We start from the raw sequence: 26,844 nt of genomic DNA on the forward strand, positions 1-26,844 counted from the left end.
GCGGTCTCCCCGCCCGGCTTCCCGGGACTTCTACAAAGCCATCTTACTTTTAAAGGAGACGAGGCCTAGGCACTAAAAGGAAACCCAACAAAAGACTACGGATCCACAGACGCCTGGAGTGTCCGGACCCCACGGCCAGAGCCACACGGCGCACAGTGCACTGGGCGGCCACCACCTACCCTAAAGCTGGGTACCGGGGCTCCAGCTCCGGGGTCTCCAGGACAACGCCGAGGAAACCCGCCCGCTCGCCTAAAAGAGAGCGGCGCGCGAAGCCAGGCCCCGCCCCCGGCCCACCTCTTCCGTTCGGCCCGTGGAGTCTGCGCGGCCCGGGGATCCGTTCCGACACGGCCACGTTGCCCTGTGAGCCAGCCGGCGGCGCCGGGTCCCCGACGCCCCTCTGCTCGGCCCCCTGCGGGGCTGCGGAGTCCAGGCCTTCCCGCGCTCTCGGCGGGGTGCAGCGGTGCGGGGATTGGTCCGGCCGCCGGAGAGCTCGGCGCGCCTCCGCCATCCCGGCCTCGGAGGCCCCGCCCCGCTCCGGAGAGGAGAAGCCGAGCGAGCGCGCCGGGCTCAGCCAGAGCTCGGCTCCGGGCTCATGCCCTGCGGCCCAGCCTGCCCGCGACATGGCCTCCGGGAGCGTGGCCGAGTGCCTGCAGCAGGAGACCACCTGCCCCGTGTGTCTTCAGTACTTCGCGGAGCCCATGATGCTCGACTGTGGCCACAACATCTGTTGCGCCTGCCTGGCCCGCTGCTGGGGTGCGGCGGAGACGAATGTGTCGTGCCCGCAGTGCCGGGAGACCTTCCCGCAGCGCCACATGCGGCCCAACCGGCACCTGGCCAACGTGACCCAGCTGGTGAAGCAGCTGCGCACCGAGCGGCCGTCGGGGCCCGGCGGCGAGATGGGCGTGTGCGAGAAGCACCGCGAGCCGCTGAAGCTGTACTGCGAGCAGGACCAGATGCCCATCTGCGTGGTGTGCGACCGCTCGCGGGAGCACCGTGGCCACAGCGTGCTGCCGCTCGAGGAGGCGGTGGAGGGCTTTAAGGTAGGGCCGGGCCGGCGGACAAAGGGGCGAGCCGGGGGCTTCCCGGGGCCTGCCCGCCGAGAAAATGGCGAGCCGGACGTGGGGCCCGGCGCCATCATTTCCTCCCTGTCGGCTGCGGAACCTCCGCACTCAGACTCGGAAGGAGAACCTGTAGCTGGCGGGGCCAGAAGCGTCCCCACCCCCAGGCTTTTCCCCCCAGCGCCCCTCTGTTAACTGCTTCAACGCGTGCGGGGCAGGGACGGCGCGAGGAGACCCTCCCTTTTGACAAAGGAGTTGCACATCAAGCCGCTTCCACTTTGATAGGCTTTGGAGACCTCCAACTCCATCTGGCCCGGGATAGCAAACCAAACAGTCGCTGTTGGCCGGTGAATTCACGCAATTCAAGCAATGCCTATCACTTAATCTATGTCCCCAGCTCTTCCCTGTAACCTGTTTTAGACGCTAATGGGAATGAACAGCTCTTTCCTGCTTGAGTAAATCATTTAGCCACTCTGAGACTCGAGAGAGAACAGTCATTATGAAGAGTAAGTGAACTCACAAGCCCTGAAGAGGCCTTTGTGGACTGTTGAATAAACACTGGCGTGGCTACACAGCAGTGCAAAAACGTTGCTTATAAAGGAGGTCTAAAGTGGCAAGGAGTCTGTTTTGAGGACTGCAGGAATACAGACACCCCGAATTATATTTGTTTAAATGTAAGCTCATCCAAATGTCAGTTCTGTTTACATAGCTGACACCTGTATCCGTTCACTCACCGGTGAGGGGTTTTAGCATGGGAAAGTGATGTTTACCGATTCTGTGCCTGAGGAAAATAAGTCATTGTCTCTGTGTTCCTCCGAGGAGCTTTCTGTGTTCCTTAGCTTTGGAGCCTCCTTACCCAGATGCCTCATAACTTAGGCAGAACTGGTAGGTGGCTCAGAGTTCAAATAACAAACCGCTCCAGCAGAGCTGTACCGACCCCTATGCTTGGGCTTTTGTCAGGAATGTGGCATTGTGGTCTGAGGACAGTCCGTCTGGGCCTTGGCACCTGTAGTTTGGGTTCCTGTGTGATAAGCAGAGTAACTACTCTGATGCTGAGATCTGCATAGTCTTGAACTGACCAACTGTTTGCTTTCTTCAGGAACAAATCCAGAATCGGCTGGACCATCTAAGAAGAGTGAAAGATTTGAAGAAGAGACGGCGGGCGCAGGGGGAGCAGGCGAGAGCTGAGCTCTTGGTAAGGGTCCCGTTCTCCAGCCTGCAGAGCTTTGCATCTGGATAGCAAACTTCTGAACTACTCTCTCTGATAGTCCTTGAGAAAACTTAAGTGTTGGTCAGGGTACAGTGAAAAACTTCAGAGATATCAGCTCTGGGAGCTTTGTCCAGAGAGAGGCAGCCTCTAGGAATCCAGAATTTTGGGTTTGCCTCTTGGCTCTGGCACTTGCCGGTTTAGATGGAGAGGTGGTGCAGCCTCTCTGGGCCTTAATTTCTTGTCTGTGAGATAGGGAGGTCGGGTGAAAGCTGTGCTTGTCCAGCATGCCAGTGGTGCCCTTTCTGCCCTTGAAATGGTAAATGGTTTGTTTTGAGCCAAGTCAAAGACCAAGTGGGACAAGGTTGGCAAGTGTTTTACAGCAAGAAACAGACCTGTGCCAGAAAAATTGTTCCTGCCAGGGTGGGAGTCACACCCCTTTTGGAAAACACTGATCTTTAAGGTTTCTTTTAGCTTTAATTTTGTACATCTAAGATTGTGTTGTATGCTTTATGCCTTTGGAAGACTTACCCAACTGAGAAGAGGTATGAGCTTAGGAAAAGGGTCTATAAGCCAAGATGTGTGTCTGCATGCACACACAAGTGTGCTACAAAGATGCCTAGTAAGTGCTAAGAAAGTTGGTTTAGTTAGAGGTGTGATGGGGTGGGGGTGGGGGTTCTTGGGACAGCTGAGTTCAGGTCAAAAAAGGGCCAGTAGTCTTTTCAGCTTTGTGGGTTTACACAAGACAAATCACACCTAAACAGCTCATTACTGTATCTCAAAACCAGCCATGTCTAATATATAAATGAGTGGGTGTGGCTGGATTCAAGGTAAATGTTTCTTGAGTGTTCTAGAGTCATTTGCTGACCATTTGTTATTTATTTAGAAATAATTGAACTGTGTAGTCCAGGAATGTCTTAAACTCTGAATATTCTTTGCTTGGTTTCCCTGAGTGCTGGGATTACTGGTATGCACTGCCATACTTATAATCCCTTAGGTCGAACTCTTGCTTTTTTGAGATGAGGCCTTCCATAACCCAAGTTGATCTTGAATTCATTAGTTAAAGTCCCAATCTTCCCATCTCTGCCTTCCAAGTGCTAAGAATCCAGGAATGCACTGGCACACCTGCCTCTACAGCTTCTTGGCAGTCGAGGAATTGGGTAGAGAAGAAAAGATAGGCAAACCGTAATAGACACATTGTGTAGGACTGCTTCAATGCCAAACCCATAAGCACTCCCCAAAAATCATAAAGGATCACATGAAGGGACCAAGTAAGCAAGTCTAGGAAAGTGAGTGATTATTCCGGATTACCTCCACAGGGTAAACACCTAACCCTGCCACTTCTGTATGGCTGTGTTTCGTGACTGCCAGGCAGGGTATGATCTGATCTTGTCCTTCGGTGTTCATGGGCTCTAGGCATATAGAACCAACCGTGTCTTCTCTCCCCTCTTTAAATGCCTGTGCCATTGGCTCAGCCTAAAAAGCCTATCTAACTCATGCTTACATGGCATTCTACAAGATCCTGTGTGAACATGAATTTTGGGGAGACTGTTGAGCTTCTCCCATTGTCTTCGCCCATCGTGACGGTGTCTCGTGAACCTGACTATCACTTGACTGAGTCCCTTATGGTCAGGGACTATTTCTTAATTACCATTGGAGTAATTCAGTTCATGGTCATTGTGTGTCTGGTGTATAAAGACTGGAGAGAGGGAGGGAGAGAGAAGCTGTTATAGTATGAAATGAGGTCTCAGGGTTAAGTCACTGGGAAACTTTACAAGAGTTCTAGAAGTGAGCCTTTCCTATTCACTACCTTTGCATGCCATGTACAGAGCCTGACCCAGATGGAGAGGGAAAAAATCGTCTGGGAGTTTGAGCAGCTGTATCACTCCTTGAAGGAACACGAGTATCGCCTGTTAGCTCGCCTCGAGGAGCTCGACCTAGCCATCTACAACAGCATCAATGGTGCCATCACTCAGTTCTCCTGCAACATCTCTCACCTCAGTGGCCTGATTGCCCAACTGGAAGAGAAGCAGCAGCAACCCACCAGGGAACTCTTACAGGTAAGCAGGACAGCCCTGCAGGACAGGGCAGCTTTACCCTTGCCAGGTAGTGTTCATGATGCCCTTTGTCCTTTGTAACTGCTTAAGTGTTGGCACTTAAGGAAAACTGTATACTAGAAGTTGTTTTTTTGTTGTTGTTTATTTGTGTTTTTTTTTTGAGACAGGGATTCTCTGTAGCTTTGGAGCCTGTCCTAGAACTAGCTCTTGTAGACCAGGCTGGCCTCGAACTCACAGAGATCTGCCTGCCTACCTCTGTTTCCTGAGTGCTGGGACTAAAGGTGTGCGCCACCATGGCCCAGCTAGAAGTTGTGACTGACACAACTCAGTCAGTTCTTCAGTTGCAGTGTATCATGGAGAGGGCAAGAGAAAAACCTAGTCTTTGGGCCCCTCCTGCATTATCTGATCGTGGGCCCCTCCCTTGGCAATGGTAGGACTTCATTGGTGGATCTCATATGCTCAGGATCGATTATAATAAGACATTTCAACCACATATCTCTCAAGGCCCTTTCATTATCCTGAAATTTTAAAATATATGTGTATATTACCACAGCCAGAGGACATGGGGTAGAGAACAGGTGCAGTTCGCCTGAACATTGCTGTAGTTGCCTGTGCTAGAGTAGCTGCGAAGAGCCAGTGTACTCCCGGGGCAAGCCCACAGCAGGTGATCTGCTGCCTGCCCTGTCTTATCGGCCATTGATACAAGCACTGTGGTGGGCACTGGAATTAAGTGGTGGGTACATACACTTTCCTTAATTATGTTTTAGTTTGAAGTTCAGACAGTAACTTGTTATGTGTAAATGGTTATCACATGTTAATAAATGCCTGAAGAAGGATGGTTAAAAGAAATCCCACACTAGCTCAGAATTGAGAAGTACACATTTATTTAGGGGTAGACTCACAAATCAAAATCCTCACTGAAACGGAGATCAGAAACTGAATCCCGCAGCTGGAAAAGAGAGGCTGGACCCATGCTCTACATCGGCATATATAGTACAAGAGGCCACGTCTCAGTGGGCTGGTAACCACTGGCTGTAAGACTTCCTACAGCAAATGCCTTTTAAAGCAGGTCATAGGATAGTACAATAGTGAACAAATTATGACCTGCCTTTCGTTTCTGCTGGTGCTTGGAACTAAGTAGGTTTTTATATTTTAAGATGTTTGGGAAAGGTGAGAATGTTTTTCACTGTAGGTGAAACTGTATGAAATTGAGGTTCAATGTCTATCAGTTCCATAGCCATGCTTGTTCATACACATAAAATTCATCCCTGCTTTCCAGTACATCAGTAGGACTGAGTCTTGTGTAGGTACTGAAACCTAAGCTGTTTACCATCTAATCTTCAGGGAAATGTTTCCTAATCTATTTTAGCACAGGAAGGGCAGACAGCTTAAGCCTTGATGCAGGTCACCGTTTCATTGCTAGAGAGAGAAGGGAGAGTTTGAAAAGGGCGCTGTTGACCTGTGAGGCAGAATGACTAGGATGGTGGGAGTAGATGACAGTCTTGATGTAGTTGATGCCCAACAATAGCAGAGCTCTTGAAATGACTGATGATTTCATGTAGAATTGTCACAGAAATAATTTTGAGCAGGAACCGTGTCAGAGTTGAAAAGTGACCAGGTTGGGTGAATAGAAACTGTCAGTAGAGACTGTTTGAAGGATGATGGTGGAGAAGATTCCTAGAGACAAGGAGACTTCTGTGCTTTTATCTGGAGGGACTGCTTAAAGAAACTAAACATTTTAAAAGTGGGGAGAGGGTGTCTATGGTAAAGATCAGGTGGACACTGTCCACAATGATGGGACATCAGAAGCCTATGCTGCTACAGGGGTGGGGGTAGAGTAGCACATTAGCTCGCAGAAGGTCCTCGGTTGTTTGGGGAAAAGCTTGCAATGTATGGGCAAGCCTCTGCTCCTTGGGGCACGGTAGGATTGTTAGCTTAGTGACAAATTGATGATGGCGGATGATAGGTAGATATGAACATGTGGTGGTGGGGGTATGTGTGTGCTGTGATACCCATGTGGCGGTCAGAGGACAAATAACGTGGGTTCAGTCCTCTCCTTCCACCTTTATGTGGGCTCTAGCGATTGAACTCAGGTCATCAGGCTTGCAAGGTAGGTGCTCTTACCCACAGGGCCCCAGTGACAATTTATTTATTGGACTATTCTGCTCTTTGTGGGTGATGTTGGCTGCCTTACTTTCTTGGGTCTTCACTGCTCTCATGTAAGCACTGAGAAACAATTGGGCCTGTTTGGACAGGATTTTTTTTTTCCGCATGGAAAACATAAATCTCACCATTTCAAAATGTCATTTTTGTAGCACAAATATAGCATTTTAAAATAGTGAATTCAATTTTCAGCTTACTGTTTAGATCAGAGCACTTTTATTACCTCCCAAAAGAAACCTTACTCCATTAAGCAGTCCCTGTCATTCCTTTCTACCTCTAGTCCCTCTATCTGGACTTTTACATTTTGGGTGTTCAGTAAAATCGTACAGTATGTGGACTTTTTAATTCTGGCTTCTTTTACTCAGCATAATTTTTTCAATATTAATCCTCACTGTAGAATGAATTAATATTTTATTTCTTTTTATAGCTTAATGATATTCCATTGGGAGTATAATCTACTCTTTAGAGATTCACCTACCTCTGCTTCCCGAGTGCTGGTATTAAAGACATGTGTGCCTGGCATATATATGTGTGTGTGTGTGTGTGTGTGTGTGTGTGTGTGTGTGTGTGTGTGTGTGTTCATTAGTGTTTTGCCTGCTTGTATGTCTGTTTGAGGGTGTCAGATCTTCTGGAACTGGAGTTACAGACAGATGTGTACTGGGAATTGAACCTGGGTGTTCTGGAAGAATAGCCAGTGCTCTTAACCATTGAGCTATCTCTCTAGCCCCTTATCCTATTCTTTCTTTAGGCAAGGTTTCACAGTGTATCCCTGACTGACCTTGAACTTACAGAGATATGAAATTATACGTGTGCACCCACATCCAGCATGTTTTGGGGAATCATAATGGCCTTTTGTTTTAGTTTGTTTGAGACAAAGTTTTGCTGTGTTGCTTAAGCTGGCCTCAAACTCAAATGTTCCTGCTTTGACCTCCAAAATGCTATGATTTCTTGGTGAGATGGCTCAGAGGGTAAGGGCATTTGTTTCCAAACCTGAGGACCAGGATTCTATCCCTGGTACCCACATGCTAGAAGGAAGGAACCAACTCTTGCATGTCGTTCTCTGATCTATACACTTGGGCTGTGTTAGGCATGCATTCCTACCCACCTCCAACAAGTAAACAAAAAATAGTTAAGAAAAAAGGGTGCATCCTACCAAAATGCTATGATTTCATTCCAACATGGCTTCATTCAGCATATGAAAATATTTTTTACTATATGGATCATGAAATTGAAGATGAATAATGGGAGTGTGCAAAGGATGTGTGTTCCTGGATCCAGTAAGGAAAAAAAGTCTGACAGCTATCCAGAACTGTCTAGAGTTTAAGCCTTTTGAATAGCAAACGTCCAGAGGTCGGGGGACAAAAGGCAGAATGTCCACTCTTTGCTTCTGCTCATTGTTTGGTTTTGTGAGATGGGTCTTATATAACCCAGGTTGACCTTGCACTTACCTTCTACCTCGTTTCCCAAGTGCTACAGTTGCATACTGTTTAAAATTTTATTGGAAGTTTTAACCAGTTGAATTAGACAAGGGACCACATGGTCATAATAAGAATTGGGGATGGGGGACTGGTGTAGTGGTTCATACCTGTCTTCCCAACACTGAGTCAGAAGAAGAGCTATGAGTTCAAGGCTGAGCTAGGCTACAGAGTGACTCTGACATTTGGGAAGTAGAAGGAGGAGGATCAGGAATTTGAACCTTCTTGGGCCACATGAGACCCTATCTGAGAGAGAAAAAAAAGGTGAAGAAATATTCTATAGGTAAATGGGCAGAAGTTACAGAGACAGGCTGCAGAAGCATAAAATTGGCCCATGGATGTAAGCCAGCATACCAGCACCATTACAGGAGTAATGCCAATTAAAACTACACTAAGGTGTCTTTTATCAGTTAGAATAGCGAGTGTTTGGGATGTTGTTAGACCTGGTGAGGATTCGAAGTTGTCAGACCCAAGTATTAAAATATACAGCAAGATAGTTTACCTCAACATTGTGTGTAAGTCCTGGAAATAGTCTAAGTTCCAAACTTAAAACATTGATGGATTTAGTCAGCTAAACACATCCCCAGCAGAATGCGGGGCGCCATCCTGTCCAGCAGGAATGAACCCCACCAAAAACGAGAATTCCTTCTCTGGTCACATCTTTATTTGGAGCATTCCCTTGAGGAAAATTGGGGGAAGGGACGATAGAGCAGGGACGAGAGAAAGCTTAGAGAGAGGAAGTAGGGTCCCGAGGCATCTGCTTTTAAACGGTGGAGCGGCTTGAACGCTGTCCTGATTGGTTAATGCCATTCTGCTGGTCTGAGCATGTGCAGGCAAGGGTGCAGGCAGGGGTGCTCAGCCCCACATGGCTACCTCCAAACTGCAGGACCACCTGTGCCTCCAGGTGGCTCCCAACATCTCCCCCTAATTATTGTCTTTAAGAGCAATAAGGCAAAACTATTTTCCAATCTGGTCCCCACCTAGACGCAGCATGCCAAGGATATCTGCTCCCACCCATCCCCAAGGAGGGAAAAGGCAAAATAGAGTCAGAGATAAGAGGTTGCACAGGGTGTTGCTCAAGTCGATGGTGTGAAACAGCTGCTCTTGGCACTGCCCAGAAGGTCATCTCTGCTGCCTCCGCATGAATCTTCCACAGCAGGACACTCAGCATCCACTGGGTCGTCTTCTTTATCTCTCTGGTCGGTCTCGCTGGCATCCAGATGTATGTCAGCATTCCTAGAAAAACATAAACAAAACTCTCCTCCCAAATAAACATTTAAGAGTATTAAAAACTCTCAGTGTAAAAATTCAGCACAATCAGTACTGGAAGTAGGCTGGTTTTGAACTTAGAGACCCGTAGGTCTCTGCTTCAAAAAGCAAATCTTGTTTGCCTGTACCAGCAAAATTTTGAATTAAAAATTAAGTATAAAGAATGCAAGAGAAATCCTTTCTCTGGGGGAAGCTTTCACTGGTAGTCCCCCTCTATTGTTTAACACCAAAACAGTTGTCACTGGGAATTGAACTCATGACCTTTAGAAGAGCAGGCAGTGCTCTTAACCCCTGAGCCATCTCTCCAGCTCCTCTATTCAGATGGAAAAACCTCTAGGTAGAGCATTGTTTATTTCACCCGTTGCCAAGGGCAATAGGTAATGGTAACCAGGTTGACGCGCCTTTATTATGATAATTAGGACCAGTTCTTTGAGGGAGAATGGACGTAGACCATCGATCTGGCTACTTCCTGCTGACGAAGGGACGTTGTTTAGGGGATAAATGTTTTTATCTGACTGAATTTTTGGCGACAAATGTTTTTATCTGACTGAATTCTTAGCGACCTTGGCTGAGGGCGGCAGCAGCGGACGGTGGCGGCTGCCACAGCTCCGCCTCTGAAGCCCATTATGGCGCGCTCCGCATGGCCCAAAGGCATGGCTCCGCCCCGGGCCGTGCGCGCTCGCCGTTTATCCCGTAACTGCGAACTGTAACTCAGCCTCACCTCAGGCAATGAATTCGCACCGCCAAGCTCCGGCAAGGGGGGGCATCCGCCCACCCGTGGGGGGGCTTCTCCTGCCCGGTCCGCCTGCGCGCAGAGCCCCGTTCTCTGGGAACTCACCTCCCGGCTCGCCCATGTTGCTATGGAAACACAGTTTTTCCGCAGAGCCGATTCAGCTCCTCTCTGCCTTCTATGGCGCCGCTGCTCACCACGCAGCTTCCGCCTCAGTCAGGCGAGTCCGCTCAGGTGCTGAAAAAGTCCTCCAAAAACCATAGCCCCGCCAGAAGGCCGGGACATATAGCCTCTGATGTCACACGGACTTTAGCCCGCCCGTCGCCATGGTGACCTGGCTGTTCGTAGGCCTCCAGCAAACTCCCCGCCAGCAACTGGTTGCGTCTCCCTCCTGAGTAGCTGGGATTAAAGGTGTGCACCACCGTGCCTGGCCCACTTCCGTGTTTTTAATCAGGCATTACCGCTCAAAGGCGGGCCGGCTGCCGCCAGCACTCTCAGCACGATCAAGCAGCTTGTCTTTCTCAGTCAAAAATTAAAGTTTTTTGTACGTGAGAGCCAGAGACTGAGCTCTCTTAACAAAATTAGGCGAAAATCACCTCAGAAACTCTGTGGCTCTTTAAGAATAGGGAAGGCAGTGATCAAGCTCGCCTCCCTACGAGACTGTTGCCTCCAGTCTCTTATCAGCGAGTACGCAGGTGGACGGAGAGGGAGCGGAAGCCGCGGTCTCCCGTACCCCATCGTCCTCAAAGTCCCGCCTTAGTTACCTCGCCTTTTTTGCTGCTGTTTACATTCCTCCTGCACTGAACTTAAGGGATTTTTCTTCCCCGTTGCTTTCTGTACCTTCTTTCAGATACCTTAACTTTGATTTTTTTTTTTTTTGTATTTTCTTTTCTTTTTAGGCCTAAACTTTGAAATTCTTTTTTACATTTCTTTTCCTCCCCTTTCTGGGGATTTCAACCGACGTCACTCACCGCTCCATGTTCTCAGAGTTCTGAAATTCAAGGCTCTCTGTGCTGGTGTCTGATCTTGGCTTTTTCTCCCGGGCTTTCTCAGGGTCCCCCGGCGTAGTTGTCAGGGTCCCTCAGCGTCCCGGGGTTTCGAGCACCAGTTGCGGGGCGCCATCCTGTCCAGCAGGAATGAACCCCACCAAAAACGAGAATTCCTTCTCTGGTCACATCTTTATTTGGAGCATTCCCTTGAGGAAAATTGGGGGAAGGGACGATAGAGCAGGGACGAGAGAAAGCTTAGAGAGAGGAAGTAGGGTCCCGAGGCATCTGCTTTTAAACGGTGGAGCGGCTTGAACGCTGTCCTGATTGGTTAATGCCATTCTGCTGGTCTGAGCATGTGCAGGCAAGGGTGCAGGCAGGGGTGCTCAGCCCCACATGGCTACCTCCAAACTGCAGGACCACCTGTGCCTCCAGGTGGCTCCCAACAGCAGAATACCAAGCAACTTTTAAAAAGAAGAAAGGTAACTGAGCAACCTTAAGTAGTAGTGCATACCTAGGCAAAGGTAGGAGAATCAATGCCATATTGAGGCCAGCCTGGTCGGTATGAACAGTTTCAGGTCAGCCAGGGCTGGCTACATAGTCAGGTCCTGTTTCAAGAGGGGTTGAGGACAGGGATGATACCTGGAAACTGATAATGGGTGAGGAAATCAGAATGTAAAGTAAGTATGGGGCTGGGGAGACAGCACGGTGGTGGTTAAGAGTGTTTCCTGCTTTTCTAGGAGACCTGAGTTCAGTTCCTAGCACTGACATCAGGTGACTCACAGCTGCCTATAACTCTAGCTTCAAGGGATCCAGTTAGTTCTTCTAGGTTCTTTGTGCAGATAGTGTGCAGACACACACATTACACACTTTTTTTTTTTTTTTTTCCGAGACAGGGTTTCTCTGTGGCTTTGGAGCCTGTCCTGGAGCTAGCTCTTGTACACCAGGCTGGCCTTGAACTCACAGAGATCCACCTGCCTCTGCCTCCTGAGTGCTGGGATTAAAGGCATGTGCCATCACTGCAGGCTCACACACAAATCTTAAAGTGATGATAGTAGAGTGCCATACGTTGTGGATAAGAACGAGAGATTGGAGATTACATGTATGAGCTAGTTTCACAAAGAAAACAAAATCATGGAGAATGAAGAAATAAGATAGGGGTCGGGGGAGTGACAAGGACTTGAGAATAAATTGTTAGATCTTTGTTTTTGAACCAAAATAAATAAAAGCAGCAATGGGTTACAGCCTTTTGAATAAAATAATAATCTTTAATTTTTATTCTTGGGAGGCAGAGGTAGGTGGATCTCCAAGTTTGAGATCAGTCACGGTTATATAATGAGATGCTGTCTTAAAAAGGGGGTGGGATGGAACTGAAGAGATGTCCTGGCTGATCTTTCTGAGGACTCAGATTTGATTCCCAGCTCCCACATGGCAGCTCATAGCCAGCTATAAATCTAAGATTACGTGCCCTCATGGTCTCTCTCTGTAGGCATCAGACACACATGTGGTACACAGACGTACACGTAGGCAAAACTAGCCTTATCAAGAAAGAGCAAAATTTTTAAAAAGTAGAAAAATCCATACTATTGAGGGATTCTTCAAGCTCTGTGTTTAAGTCATATGGAAGGGATTGTAAAGTTAGAAATAACTTTTTGCAGTTATCAAGTCAAAAACTTAGACAAGAATTATTGGGAGGTGTGACTTATTATGCAAGGCCTTGAGTTTAATTCCTAGCTTTGGGGTTTCTTTTAAAAACAAAAACAAACTTGTCAGCGGATGTTAAACCTTACGGATAATGTTTGATAAGAACTGAAAGTATCACAAATACATTACTTACTAGTGGGAAGATAGTAAGTGGTCACAGTCTGTATCACATATGCTCTACTTGAGAATCCGTGTCACAGTAACCAGTGCATAACCTGTATAACCTAGGGTAGGGCTGAGTGTTGTTATGGACTGTGATTGAGATTAATGTTTAATGATTAAGATTTCCAAACTTTATTTATTTGAGTTTTGTAGGCAGAATTTTTCTGTGAAACCCTGACTTTCTTGGAACTCACTATATAGACCTTGCTGTCCCCAAACTCTGCCTGCCTCTATCTCCCAAGTACTGGGATTGAAGTTGTGCACCACCATTGCCCAGCTTCCCAAACTTTGTGACAGCTGAAGTTGGGCAGGAAGATACAGTTCTCGAAAAGATAGATGGTAAACAACAGCTTCACAAAGTACTGAAGATGCTTATGTCATTATATGCACTGTGTCTAAGAGATACAGAAAAGGAATAAAGGGTAGTAGACATGGAAAGAAACAGGATTTCATCATGTGCATGGTATTCTGTTTATTTGTAGTTATTTCACAATTTTTTAAAAGTTAACTGCACATTTAGACAGCCAAGGCCCAAGAGTAAGATGCCTGAGTTAGTGAATCTTTGCTTCTTCCACTTCCTGATTTCTAGGTCTTTGAGGTTGAATTAAATCCCAGTTAACCTTGTCTATAGTGTCTCTGAGAAAGCGGGCCCATAGCTGGTTTCCAGTGAACATCTGGAAGAAAACTCAAGTAGTGCAGTGTCTCATGATATTTTTTTTCTTTTCTCTTGCAGGACATTGGAGACACACTGAGCAGGTACACTTTTCTGTCCTTATGTTGTAAACCAAGACTGTGGGCTCACATCTATAAATCCGAATTGGAGACTAGCGCCTTAGAAGTAGATGGCTTATTGAGTTGCTATCTCTCACTGAACAGTCTTATTGCCCAGAGAACTTTAGAACTTGGACGAGTTTGATGGCACACACCTTTAATCACAACTTTCAAAGCAGAGGCAGGGAGATCTTTGTGAGTGTGACTTCCAGGACAACCAGAGCTACATAGTGAGACCCCGTCTATAAAACAAAACAAAACAAAACAAAACACTTTGGAACTTTTGACAAATTGGTGTTGAAGTGAGAGAGTGTACTTGAGAGATATTGTGGTTTAAGTGTGAGGATACTTTCAGACCTTGAAAAGAGCACATTGATGACTCTTGGTTCTGCAAATTTCAAAGTTGTTTTCATTTCCTTATCTCATTCTTTATAAAGGGAAATAAGGCCTTAAGGAAGGTGTGACCGGCTTGGAGTTATTTAATCACTGATCGGCCACGTGGATTCTGGCTCTGGTTGTTTGTCTCCTGTGCTGTCAAGCGAACAGTGAGTGTAGCTCAGTGCTGTGACGTGTGTTTGCCATAAACAAGCCTGCGGTTTGATTGCTGCACTAGAAGGGAAGGGGAGAGAGGAGGGAAAGACCAGACCAAAAGAAAGGGAGAATTTGGAGCAGGCAAGAAGACAGGACAGGGCCAGATGGTGGTAGTACATGCCTTTAATCACAGCACTTGGAATGCAGAGGCAGATGGATCTCTGTGAGTTTGAGGCCAGCCTGATCTACAGAGCTAGTTCTGGGACGGGCTCCAGAGCTACACAAAGAAACCCTGTCTCCAAACAAAAGAAAGACGAGACAGTAATAACTGCAGGTCGGGTGTTTAGGCTTTGGAATGATGGCATTTACTATGGGAAATCTACAGGATGAGACTGACTTTGGCAAAACTGAATTGTGATTAAAATCCTTCAAAGGAAAATACAATTTGATGGGCTGGCTAGGAGATGTGTGTAGATAACTGGTCCTCAGGGCTACTGAGATGGAGAGGAATTGGAAGTTGTAACATTCCCAGTTGGGTGGTCAGTTAAGTAAAGCTGTGTCTGCCAGATTTGGGTTTGGTTTGGTTTTGAGATAAGTTCTTCTTTAATGGGCTGATCGTGAACTCTGATCCTCCTGCTTCAGTTTCTTACACTGAAATTATAGGCAGTAATTGAGCTGTAATGCCCAGTTTTGTGTTTTCTTTGTATGGAGGTTTTGTGGGGCTTGTTTTGTTTTTTTTTCCCTATTCTGCAGTACCAGATACTGAACCCCGGGCCTTTGGCACTCCAGAGTGCAGTTTATGTCTAATCCCTATGCCCTACTCTAGTTTCTGGTTTTTGATGCAGGGCTGGGATGGTAAGCCATCAACCTTGCATGAGAATCACTATTTTAAAACCTTAGAAATCTGTAAAGATTAGTTTTGGGGACCACAGAAATATAGTTCAGCAATTAAGAGCTCTTGCTAACTCTTGAAGAGACTGGTTTGTTTTTCAGCACCCAACTATAAGTTGCCTGTTATTCCAGATCCAAAAAAATACCTTTTCTAGCATCCCCAGGCATTTGAATATGTGACATGCACACAGACACACATGCACATAAATAAAATAACTTTTTTTTTTTTCAATTTGGTTTTTCGAGGTAGGGTTTCTCTGTGTAGACCTGGCTGTTCTGGAACTCACTCTTTTGACCAGGCTGGCCTCGAACTTAGATCCACTTGCCTCTGCCTCCCTAGTGCTGGGGTTAAAGGTGTTAGAAGTTTTAAGACGAGATCTCACTTTGTAGCACTGAAGCAAGCAGTGATCGTCATGTTCCTGCCTCCCGAGGACTGGAATTGCAGGGAGGAGCGGTGCCCCACTGAGGACTTACTGTTCACAAACCGTGAGCTAGTGCTTTGGGAGAGGTGAAAATGAGCAAGATCATCTCTCACTTTCACTCCTAAAGGTGATTTAGAAGGAAGTTGTGGAAACTTGTGGTAGCCGGTTTTAAAGACTGCCTGCCCACTATTGTTAGACAGTTTAGTCAGTCCCTAGCCTGGGCCTCAGAAAGTTGGAGAAGGGAATCACATGCGGTTTCTTGTTTTATTTTAGGGCTGAAAGAATCAGGATCCCTGAGCCCTGGATCACACCTCCAGATCTTCAAGAGAAAATCCATATTTTTGCCCAAAAATGTCTGTTCTTGACAGAAAGTCTGAAGCAGTTCACAGGTAATATGAGGAGAGGAAGTGGGTTATTATTCTGATGTCCGTATGTTGTTATCATCTATCTGAGGATGCATTTTCCAGTCAGACAGAGTAATACAAACTCAATCTCTTCTCTTTTATCCTTAGAAAAAATGCAGTCAGATATGGAGAAAATCCAAGGTAAATCTGCCTATTTTCTGGGCTCTTGATGTTGTAAGTTTCTTGGGGAGAAGCTGGGTGTGTTGAGAGCTCAGGGAGGATGAGCAGAACGGCTCAGTAAGTGCAGTGCCTTGTTGTGCAGACCTGTTGACCTGAGTTTGAGACATGGTGTAAGGAGAGAGCCGACTCCACCTGTGCAGTATGATATGTGACCCTTCACACACGCACATACATCATGCCCAGACTTTCCTATTTACATTATTATTGTTGTTTTAGTTTGGGTTTTGTTGAGATAGTCTTAATATATAGTCCAGTCTAGCCTTACTCACCAACCTGCTGCCTCAGACCTTCAGTTCTGAGATTAAAAATGTGCCACAGCTGCCCTGCACAACGACATTTAGTTCAGAAGTGGCTTTTCTCAGTCTGATTCTTGTTTATTTCTCTTCCTCTTCCTTTGCCACTTCAAAGACTCTTGTGTGAAATCCTTGGCCAACTAGAAATCCCACATAAATTAATGATGGCAGTGGGTGTCATTTGAGCCACTCAGTCTCTACAGCAGATGGTTTGTACAAATTAAGAGTTGTAAATATGTATGTCATGCATTTGAACTTTTAACCTTTGCAGAGTCAGGTCGCTCTATGGAAGGTGGAATTCTTGATTGTGACTCAGTCTGATACTATGTTCTACCAAGCTCACACATATTATTTGTATAGCCAGGGTTTTCAAGCCCCCTAACCCTAAAAATCCTTTCATGAGCAAAGTATAATAGTCATGCTTATAAGCCTAATACTTGGGCAGCTGATCAGGGACAACTGTCACGAATTCAAAACCATCCTGGGCCAAATAGTGAGTTTCAGGTCAGCCTAGGTTACATAGTAAGACTGACTTTTTAAAAAAAAAAAATAAATAAATAAAAATAAAAAAGGAAGAAGAGCCAGGCATGTCTTTAATCCCTGCACTTGGGAGGCAAAGGCAGGTGGATCTGAATTTGATGCCAGCCTGGTGTACAAAGCAAGTTCCAAGACAGCCAGAGCTGTTACACAGAGAAACCCTGCTTTAAAAAAAAGAAAGAAAGAAAGAAAAAGAAAAAATTTCTGGGTAAATAAGCAGATATGGAGTTATAACAGTGAACTTAGTAATCAGTGCCCAGTTGACGTAAGGGTTCTGGAATGCTAATAGATTCCACTGCTTTACGATTTTTAACCAAATTAAATTCACTTAACGTGCTTCCTAGACAGACACACAGGTTCAGTAACTTCTTTTCTTTCTTGTTCTTTCAGAATTGAGGGAGGCTCAGTTATACTCAGGTACGTGCTAGAAGACGAACAATGTTGAAGAAAGGGGTAAAAGCCCTATGAATCTAACCACTATTAGAAATGGTTTGAGGCTGCCTGAGTTTGGATTCTTTGGTTGCATATATGCAAAATAACATATAGCCAGAAGCCTCTGGTTGTTTCTATGTGCTTTCTAAAGTGACATCTTTGTCACTTTAAAGAATTGTAGAATACTAGACACATGGTTCCCCAGAAACAGAAAAATCCCACTCTAGTATGCATCTTCCCACCCAGTATCTGGGGCAATGTACTGTTTTTTTACCCCAACAGAAATGATTGAATCAGGTCCCCCCCCGTCCCGTCCCGTCCCCCCCCCCCCGTGCTGTTGAGTCTGGGGTTCTTAGCTTTTCAGTGGTATGCTCTGGGCAAGAAATCTGATAAGCCCTAGACATCCATCTTTAAGCTATGATTCAGAGACTGGGTCAGTCTGGTTCCAGGGAACCCAAATCTGAGGTGTGTTTACTTCCAGCCTTTAGTTATTACGTCTTCCTTAACTGGGACAAAGGCTGTTATCAATGTTTATTTATTTAAACATTCTAAGTATTTGGAATACAAGTGTATATGTGTACTGCATGCCTGTCTGCTGCTCACAAAGGCCAAAAAATGGGGTTCGATTCCCCTAACCTAGAGTCACAGGTGGTTATGAGCCACCATGTAGGTGCTGGGAACAAAACCCAGGTTTTATGCAAAGACAGCAGTGGCTCTCAACTGCTGAGCCATCTCTCTTACCTTTGATATTTGGTTCTTTTAATATTGACTGAGTATGTCACACGTAAGATGCTTTAGAAAGCAGTACTCTGCCCTTGGAGTCTACAGTCTGGCTGGAAGTAAACCCATGGCACAGGAAAGACAGGTTGGGGCTGGATATGTAGCTCATCGGCAGGGTGAGTAGACTTCGTGTATGGGTAAGGGCCTTGTTAAATCCATAGCACTAAAAAAGTGGGTGAGAGTAGGTAGGTGACTTTTATGGACAAATTGTTGAAAACAAGGGTCACATCACCTGTTACCTATCATGAATTTTTTAATGTTTATTCATTCTTTGAGAATTTTATTCAGTATTTTGATCGTTGTCTTTCCCCTGTTCATCTCCTCCCACATACTTTTTTACATCCCTACCCAAACTACTACATGTTCTTTCTCTTAAAGCTAACAAACAAACGATAACAACAAAGAAAAACAACAACAGCAAAAGCCATGGGATCCAATCTATGTTGGCTCATAACTGAGCATGGAGCCACCCTGGAATGTAGTTGATGCACCCAGTATCACTCTGTTGGAGAAAACTGATTTTCCCTTTCCAAGCAGCTACCTTTTGTGAATAGCTTCTCTTCTAGGGGTGACACTTTGTGCCCACTTTCCCTCTTCCATGCTATGGTTTTAGCTTGTGCAGGACTTTGTACATGCTATATACATTGTATGTGTGTGTTCATACGTGCATCTGCCCTGTTGTGTTGGAAGACAATTTTCTTTAAGTCATCTACCACTTCCAACTCATAAAATCTTTCCACCCCCTCTTCTGCATAGTAGACTCCTAAGCCTTAAGAGGAGGAGTGTTTTACAGACATCCCATTTAAGACTGAGCATTCCAAAGTCTACGCTGACCAGTTGTGGCTCTCTGTGTTAATTACAATTCTAATGCAAAAAGAAACTTCTCGATAAGGGTTAAACAATGCACTTATCTATGCGTATAACATATGTCATTAGTAGTCACTTTATCAGACTGTTTATTTAGCAGAATAACTGTTTCCTAGGACCTCTGACCTATAATAGCTTCAGATTCTTAATCTTACTGACATTGTCAAGTATGGGTTCCATCTTGCGTAGCAGACCAAAAATTCAGTTATAAAGTGGTTGATTACTCTCATAACATTTATACTACTATTGTACTAGTGTACGTGTCTTACAGGCAGGCCATTGTTGCAGTTCACAGGTTCTGAGTGAGACTGATGATAACTCTTCTCCAGTAGCAGGTGTAGCACCTTTAAACTAGCAGGTTGGGTGAAGCTTTCACTTTGAGTGTCAGCTCAGTTCCTTCGTGTTCTGTGATAGAACTTTGTGGTATCTTCAGCAACAGGGACTTACATCAGATTGTTGAGCATAGCCAATAGTGTTGGCAATGGCCTGTGATGTGAAGGGATGGATAGTGTCTGTGAGACACCATTGAGCAACAGCTCAAAAATTGTGTACCCCATTCATGATCCTGGGAGGAGGTTATTTAGCAGTTTTCTCTTGTTTAGTTGGGATATTGTCCCCGGAATCCCATTATATGGTAACTTCATTTAAGTTAAGTGTGTGTGTGTGTGTAAGCTTCTAGAGTAATTAGGTTTCCATGTGACTTTTTCCTAATGACTTTAGCGCTCTTTCCCCCATAAAACCCTTTGTACCCTTCCCTCCCATCACCTATGCCATTTAATCCTCCTAATTTCCCCTTTATCATTTTGTTTTGTTTTCATTGTTTCTTTGGGTGGGGGGCAGAGTTTCTTTCTGTGTGTAGTCCTTACTGTCTTATTTTTTTGTGTTAATTTTATATCGTGCTACATTGCTGAAGTGTTTATGAGCTGTAGAAGTTTCCTGATATACTCTTCAGGGTCTTTTATGCTTAAAACGTTATGTCTTCTTCAAATACGAATATGATGATTTCTTCCTTTCCTATTTGTATCCCCTTGCTCTCCCTCGGTTGTTCTAGTCCTCTAGCTAAGACATCAGGTACTATACTGAATAGGTATGGAGAAAGGAGATGTCTGTCCTGGCAAAGTAAAATTTTACTCCATTGGTACTGGATTCTGGTTAATCACAGCAGTTTCTTCAGCTCCAGCTGACCAGACATCACTCATTCTTAACACAAAAATACCACACGGAAGACCACAGTAGAATCTTTGCTTCTTCCGGCAGCTTCACAAGCCAGGCCTCCATCATTTGCATTTCTTTGAAAGCTCTTGCTTTCCAAGTGCAAACAGAAGAGCCTACTGAGCAGTGAATACCCAGAGGCTTTTCCAGCCTAAAGTTCAAATGCAATCACAGTCCTCTAAAAAGACATGGCCAGACTGTATAGCAATTTCCCACTTCTGTTACTAATTTCTGTCTTTGCTAAGGTTTCTGTTGTTGGAATGAAACAACCATGACCACCTTCTTGCAGAAGAAAGGGTTTGTTTCTTTTGCACTTTCGTCCATCACAGGACTGTCAGGGCAGAAACTGATGTAGAGGCCATGAAGGAAAGCTGCTTACTGACTAGACATGACTTGTTCAGTCTGGCCTACCCCCCACCCCAAGAGCTGAAGCCTGAACCCAGGGCCTTGTGCTTGCTAGGCAAACACTCTACCACTGAGCTAAGTCTGCTTTCTTAAACACCCCATATCCAACTACCCAGGGGTGACATGAATTATCCACAATGTTAGATTTAAAGTTGAAGAGTAATGGAGTAATCAATTTAAGGCAAACCAGGCAGCCAGGTGAGGTGGTGCACACCTTTAATCACAGCACTTGGGAGACAGAGGCAGGTGAACCTCTGAGTTCAAGGCCAGTCTGGTCTCCAGGATGCCAGTACAGTACTATGTAGAGAGACCTTGTCTATTCTAGGCAGAGGTCAGGTGTGGTAGTGTGTATGCTTGTAACTCCAGCATACACACTTGGGAAGCTGAAGCAGGGGGAATCAGGATCTTAATACCATGTTTTGCCACATGGTTTGAGGCTAAGGTATCTCATCTACATAGATTGTCTCAAAAACAGGAAGGGGAAAACGTGAATAGGGAGTAGATATGCAAGACAGAATCTCAAATGAAAGAATGGTTTGAAAGATGGCAAGTTAGGCAGATTCTTAGTTCTTTAACGAAAATTCTGAACTCCAAATGTCTGTAAACCAAAATTTTGTTGGCTGTTTTTCAGTAAATTAATTAAAATAGCAACTCCTGGCGCTGGAGACATTACTCAGGTTAAAAACACTCACTGACAGCTCTTCCAGAGGTCCTGAGTTCAATTCTCAGCAACCACATGGTGGCTCACAGCCATCTTTGATGAGATCTGGTGCCCAATAAATGATTTTTAAAAATCTAGCAACTTTTGAATTTTTGTGACCAGGAGCCTCTATCTGTTCTAATGTATGTATGTATATTTCCTGTCACGTCTATTGATGCCAGAATTTTCAAATTCAGGACTTAGACATATGTCCAGAAGTCTCAGATGCAATCAGTAAGGCTAAGCCTTAGATGTGAGAGAAGAATGGGAGTAAAGTTGTGTTAGTTTCATTGATATCCACACAGAGGGTAATCAGCTAATCTAATGATAAATTTTTAGGCTTTGGTACTGGGTCTTGCTGTATAGCACTGGCTATGTGACCTAGGCTGCTCTGAAACTCTTGAAGATACTCCTGCCTCTGTCTCCTTAGTGTGCCACCATGCCTGGATCCAACAGTAATTTTTGAAATATGCAGTTTACAAGGTGTTTGATCATAAAATGAGTACAACCTCTAGTGGGCATCTCTGCTGTGTGCCAGGGAAGTAGGTGAAATGCCAGGTGGGCTCGAGTGGGCTCTTCTGACCTTCAGCTAACCACCCCTCTTTCTTTCTACAGTGGATGTGACCCTGGACCCAGACACAGCCTACCCCAGTCTGATCCTTTCTGATAATCTTCGTCAAGTACGGTACAGTTACCTCCAGCAGGACCTACCAGACAACCCTGAGCGGTTCAATCTATTTCCCTGTGTCTTGGGCTCTCCATGTTTCATCGCTGGGAGACATTACTGGGAGGTAGAGGTGGGAGATAAAGCCAAGTGGACCATAGGTGTCTGTGAAGACTCGGTGTGCAGAAAAGGTGGGGTGACCTCAGCGCCCCAGAATGGATTCTGGGCAGTGTCATTGTGGTATGGGAAAGAATACTGGGCTCTTACCTCCCCGATGACTGCCCTCCCCCTTCGGACCCCTCTTCAGCGGGTAGGGATTTTCTTGGACTATGATGCTGGTGAGGTCTCCTTCTACAATGTGACAGAGAGATGTCATACCTTTACTTTCTCTCATGCTACCTTCTGCGGGCCAGTCCGGCCCTACTTCAGCCTCAGTTACTCGGGAGGGAAGAGTGCAGCTCCTTTGATCATCTGCCCTATGAGTGGGATTGATGGGTTTTCTGGTCATGTGGGGAATCACGGTCATTCCATGGAGACCTCCCCTTGAGGAAGTGAACTGAAGCACAGTGCTGATGGCTGTAATCCTACCCCCGGCACACAGGATCTTGTCGTCTTGTCAATTCCTGTCCATCAAAGCCGGGTGTCCTTACCATTTCCCATGCCCTTACAGAGAGAGACAATGTGTTCATGGTCTCTACTGTACTTTCCCTTCCCTTGCAGATTGTGAGATGTAATGAGAAGTATTGCTATTTCCCAGAAATAAAAAACAGATTCCTCCTCCTGTGTTTTACACTTTTGTTGGTTTTTACACATGACTGAAATAGATAAAAAATATGGATAGGATTTAGAGAACCGCTTGCAAGGTTCCTATCCTGGCTTTTCTCAGTGATGGACTATGATGTAGAAATGTAAGCCAAATAAACCCGTTTCTCCCCAAGGTGCTTTTTGTCAGCGTCTGTCACAGCAGCAGAGAAGCTGAAAAAAAATGTTATTAGGCTTGTGAGATTGCTGTGATAGACCTGGCCTTGTTTTGGGAAGGACTGTGGAAGTGTTTGGAACTTTGGTTTGGAAAAGCCATTGAATATTAAAAGTATAATGGGCTGTGGGGGCTTGGAAAATAAGAGTGTTGAGAGAAACGCAGATGATAGAGATCTGACTTGTGAAGTTGCAGAGAAGCAAAGACTATTGGGGTCATTTGTGTGATACGTTTGAATTAAGAATGTGTGATTTTACAGTCTGGTCTACAAAGCAAGTTCCAGGACACCCAGCTAGTGCTATTACCCAGAGAAACCCTGTCTTAAAAAAAAAGACAGAATGTGTGATTTCTGGACAGCTGGGCTGAAGAATTGGCTGTGAGCAAGAGGCCAGCACCACTGACGTGAAACCTTTGCTTTATCGATACTGGTCAACTGTGGTGAAGATCAGCTGATTAACAACAGGCTGGCCCTATTGAGGCGAAATCTTCTGGGATGTATTTCCTCCAGGTCTTCACAGAGAGACTGTGGTCCAGAGGAGGCCAATCCTGCATTTCAAGCTAGTAGCAAAACTTGGTAATGTGTAAGCATCCTCCATGTGGTACATGGTTTGACTGCATGAACAAGATTAAAGGGGTCATGGAGAGAAGCTGAGATTTGACATCCTGTAGTAGCGTCATAGTCGCTGAAGAGAGGTGTGACCAGTTGCAGCAGAGAGCCCGGCATATTGGCGATGACAGGACTATAGGATGGCCAGCAGGTCCAGCAGCAGATGTGAGCCTGTCAGACAAGATTGTGCTACATATGGTAGAGCTGGAGAGGCAAAGCTGTGTAAGCCCTTTGGAGCCCAGAAGATCATGAGTCCCAAATGTTGGATGGTTATTTAACTATTCAAATTGGGTTTTATTTTGATTTGTTTGTGACTATACCCTGGTTCTGCTCTCTTGAAGTGTATGTAACTTGTGTTTTGATTTTTACAGGAATCCACTTAATGAGATTTTGGACAATTTAAAGAAACTTTGGAGTTTAAAAGTGCTTGAATTTTTTAATGCCTATAGAACTTAAACATATTTTTATTGCTGTTTGTCTGGGTGTATGAGTGTGTGTATGTGCGCATGAGTGCAGGTGCCAGAAGAAGCCAGCTAAGGTCATCTGGGAAGAAGGAGCCTCAATTGAGAACACGCCCCAGCAGACGGACCTGTAGAAAAGCCTGGTGGGGGCGTTTTCTTGATCAATGATTGATATGGGGAAGGACCAGCTGGCTGAGCAGTTCCGCGCCCAGTCAGGTGGTCCTGGGCTCTTTAAGAAAGCAATCCGATAAGCAGTGGTCCTCTGGTTCTCCTTCAGTTCCTACCTCCAGGTTCCCGCCCTGAGCTCCTGCCTTGACATCACTCAGTGATGGACTGTAATGTGGAAGTGTAAGCCAAATAAACCCTTTTCTGCCCAAGATGCTTTTGGCCAATGTTTTATTATAGCAATAGAGAATAAGACAATTTTTGGACCGTGTCTCCCTTCTCAGAACCCAGGATGGAACCAGACTGTTAGAATGACCCCCTTTCTCCTTACTTTATTTTCATGAAACAGTTACTCTATCCTGATTTCCAATTATTTTACTAACCCCATTATTCCAGTTTATGTTTTGATTATAATTACTTTACACTAATGGTGATAAATGACCCCACCTATGTAGTAACATAATGTTTTAACTAGTGTCTCTCTGCCTCAGGGATTTTCCAATGTCTCTGTTTGCTCCATTCCTGCTATTGAAAGGTTTGTCTTGGTGCTAGGCATGTGCAGATCACCTAAGAGTATCCCTGGCGTGTTTGTGAGCTGGTGACTACCATACTCCATTTCTAGAAGGCAGAGGCAGAACTCAGGGACTTCACTGCGTCCCCTGGAGTGGGGGTACGATGTGTTTCCGGGGGGGGGCATTAGAGGCAACTGCATCCAGTCTTTGGAGCCTGAGGCTAAGGCCACTTTGTACAATCCCTGCCATGGTTCTTAGTGCTGCTCCCTTTGGGTACATGTGTTTACCACTATAACTGGAGCTTGGAGTTGGGAGAATGAAGCCTAAAAATAAGATAGACTGAGTACCATGCAGTGCCAGCTTCATTCAGAGCATCAGACAGTTTATACTCTGAGGGTTAAGAAGACTCACCTGAGTAAAGTGTACATCACAAGGACAAACCACATGTGGCAAAAATATTTTCTGCAGCAACATATAAAATATCCAGTTGTATTGAATACTCTAAACTCTTATACACTACACCTGGGAAGGTTATGAAAACACATTCTAAGAACAGTTCTGTTTTTGAAGAAACTGAGGTCATGAGACTTCTTGGAATTTTCTCACAAGCACTCAGAATTCCCCTTGCACAGCTCCTTTGCTGACACTACTGTTTAAAAATGAAGTGAATATGTATGTTTACATTGCTGGTTGTTGTGGGTATTTGGGGGAAACCCATTTTGCAATATGGGTTCGTAATCCCCTCCTACATAGTAGCTTCCTTCCAAATAGTTTATAGAGCTGGTTTCCCAGTGCCCCGTCTCTGTTTCTAATGATGAGAAGATAATGTGTATATCCATGGCCTGTAGCCCTTGTGTTGTCTGATCCTTGGGAGAATGTTTTCAGGCCTGTGTGTGTTCATCTGGTTATTACTGTTGTGGGGTTTTGTTTTTAAGACAGAATCTCTTTGAACCCACACTGGGCTCACTTAGTATGCCCTTCCTGCCTTGAACCTTTGGGTGCTAGGTTATAGGGCAGAAGCCATATGCCCACCTTTTTCTTGTTTTTGGTGGTTTTTTATTGGCTAAGAAATAATGCAGCCCTCAGTGAAATAGATTGGCAGTCTCAAAACATTCTTCCCAGTGCTAAATAACCAGTCCAAGCTTGTGGGTGATGTCACCATGTGCTGCAGAAGATGAGACTGAGAAAAAAGTCTCAGGAATTTGTATCTTAGCTGCTTCTACATATGGTCCCAGAATACTAGATTGTTAGGCTGTATACACAATATACACACTTATTCCTGATCTAACATTGGACTTCTGTGGCCGAAGACCATTAGATGTGTCCTGATGAATGAATAATGCTCCAATTCTATATTCATTTCTTGGGGGGCGGGGGGGGCTTTAAGGAAATAGTACAACCAACCAGCGACCCAGGTGCTTCCACAAGGCAGAATTAGCTTCTACCGATACATAAATGCTTAGAATAATATGCATGTATTTGACAACACTGCTTGACTTTTCTGCACAGTAGCTTAGTGCTCTTCACAAGTTAATGATGTGTATACAATTGCCCTTGTGTTGCAAATAAACAAGCAGAAAGGATCAATGATTTATCTAAGGTGTGCAACTAGGAAGCAGCAGGGCCAGGATCTAAAAGTGAGATTTGATGTGGCCACCACATTCATCAACTTCTGCCACGTAGTGTGTGTGTGTGTGTATATATATATACTGCTCTCTACATGTGAAGTATTGAGCATAATGGAAACCTTGAAGTGCTGATTTGCTGGATTGGAATACCTGCCTTAGCACTGTTCGCTATAGAAGATCTGCAGTTGGAAAATGGGTGGAATCTAAGGCAAAATTACACGCCCTTTCACTTAGTCTTTGGGGAGAAAGAAAACCCCAGAAAGAGGACATTTCATACCTATCCGAGGAGGTGTGCCACCACTCCCAGTAATGGGGCAATCTCCAGGCAGACAAGATCTCACACAGGGTTTCCTACTGCTACAGTAGTTACAGCTTCTCACTATACTTTTACTAGAAGCAAAATTGTAGCAGCAAAACAGCCTTTTACTTACTAAAGTTCCCAAGGTGAGTAAAAACATGTGTAGAGGTGAACTTGGGCCAGCATGATGGTTCAGAGAAAAGACACTGGCTGAGCAAGCCTAGCAACTTGAATGTGATCCCTGAAACTCAAAGTTCCACAGAGTTGTCTCTGACCTCTATACATCCACCATTGTCA

At 45.2% G+C, this 26,844-nt stretch overlaps 1 protein-coding gene across 1 annotated transcript; it reads left to right on the forward strand.

Annotated features, from left to right (window-relative positions):
• The first annotated feature begins 316 nt into the window (after positions 1-316).
• Positions 317-22,690, forward strand: Trim27 (tripartite motif containing 27). The gene is made up of 8 exons (XM_048460811.3): positions 317-1,040; positions 2,158-2,253; positions 4,095-4,325; positions 13,545-13,567; positions 15,700-15,815; positions 15,939-15,971; positions 17,231-17,257; positions 21,852-22,690. Exons 1-8 carry the CDS (start codon positions 621-623, stop codon positions 22,445-22,447), a joined length of 1,542 nt encoding a protein of 513 aa, XP_048316768.1. The 5' UTR covers positions 317-620; the 3' UTR covers positions 22,448-22,690.
• The last annotated feature ends 4,154 nt before the right edge of the window (positions 22,691-26,844 follow it).

This window comes from Myodes glareolus, chromosome 14 (assembly GCF_982192425.1).
Source record: "Myodes glareolus chromosome 14, mMyoGla1.1, whole genome shotgun sequence".
Classification (NCBI taxonomy): Eukaryota; Metazoa; Chordata; class Mammalia; order Rodentia; family Cricetidae; genus Myodes; species Myodes glareolus.

Excerpts from the sequence above, each read along its gene's own strand:
- Trim27 (XM_048460811.3), top strand. The coding sequence starts at position 621 with ATGGCCTCCGGGAGCGTGGCCGAGTGCCTGCAGCAGGAGACCACCTGC. Across the intron at positions 15,816-15,938 it reads AAGTCTGAAGCAGTTCACAG|AAAAAATGCAGTCAGATATG; the intron begins GTAATATGAGGA and ends TTTTATCCTTAG. Across the intron at positions 15,972-17,230 it reads AGATATGGAGAAAATCCAAG|AATTGAGGGAGGCTCAGTTA; the intron begins GTAAATCTGCCT and ends TTGTTCTTTCAG.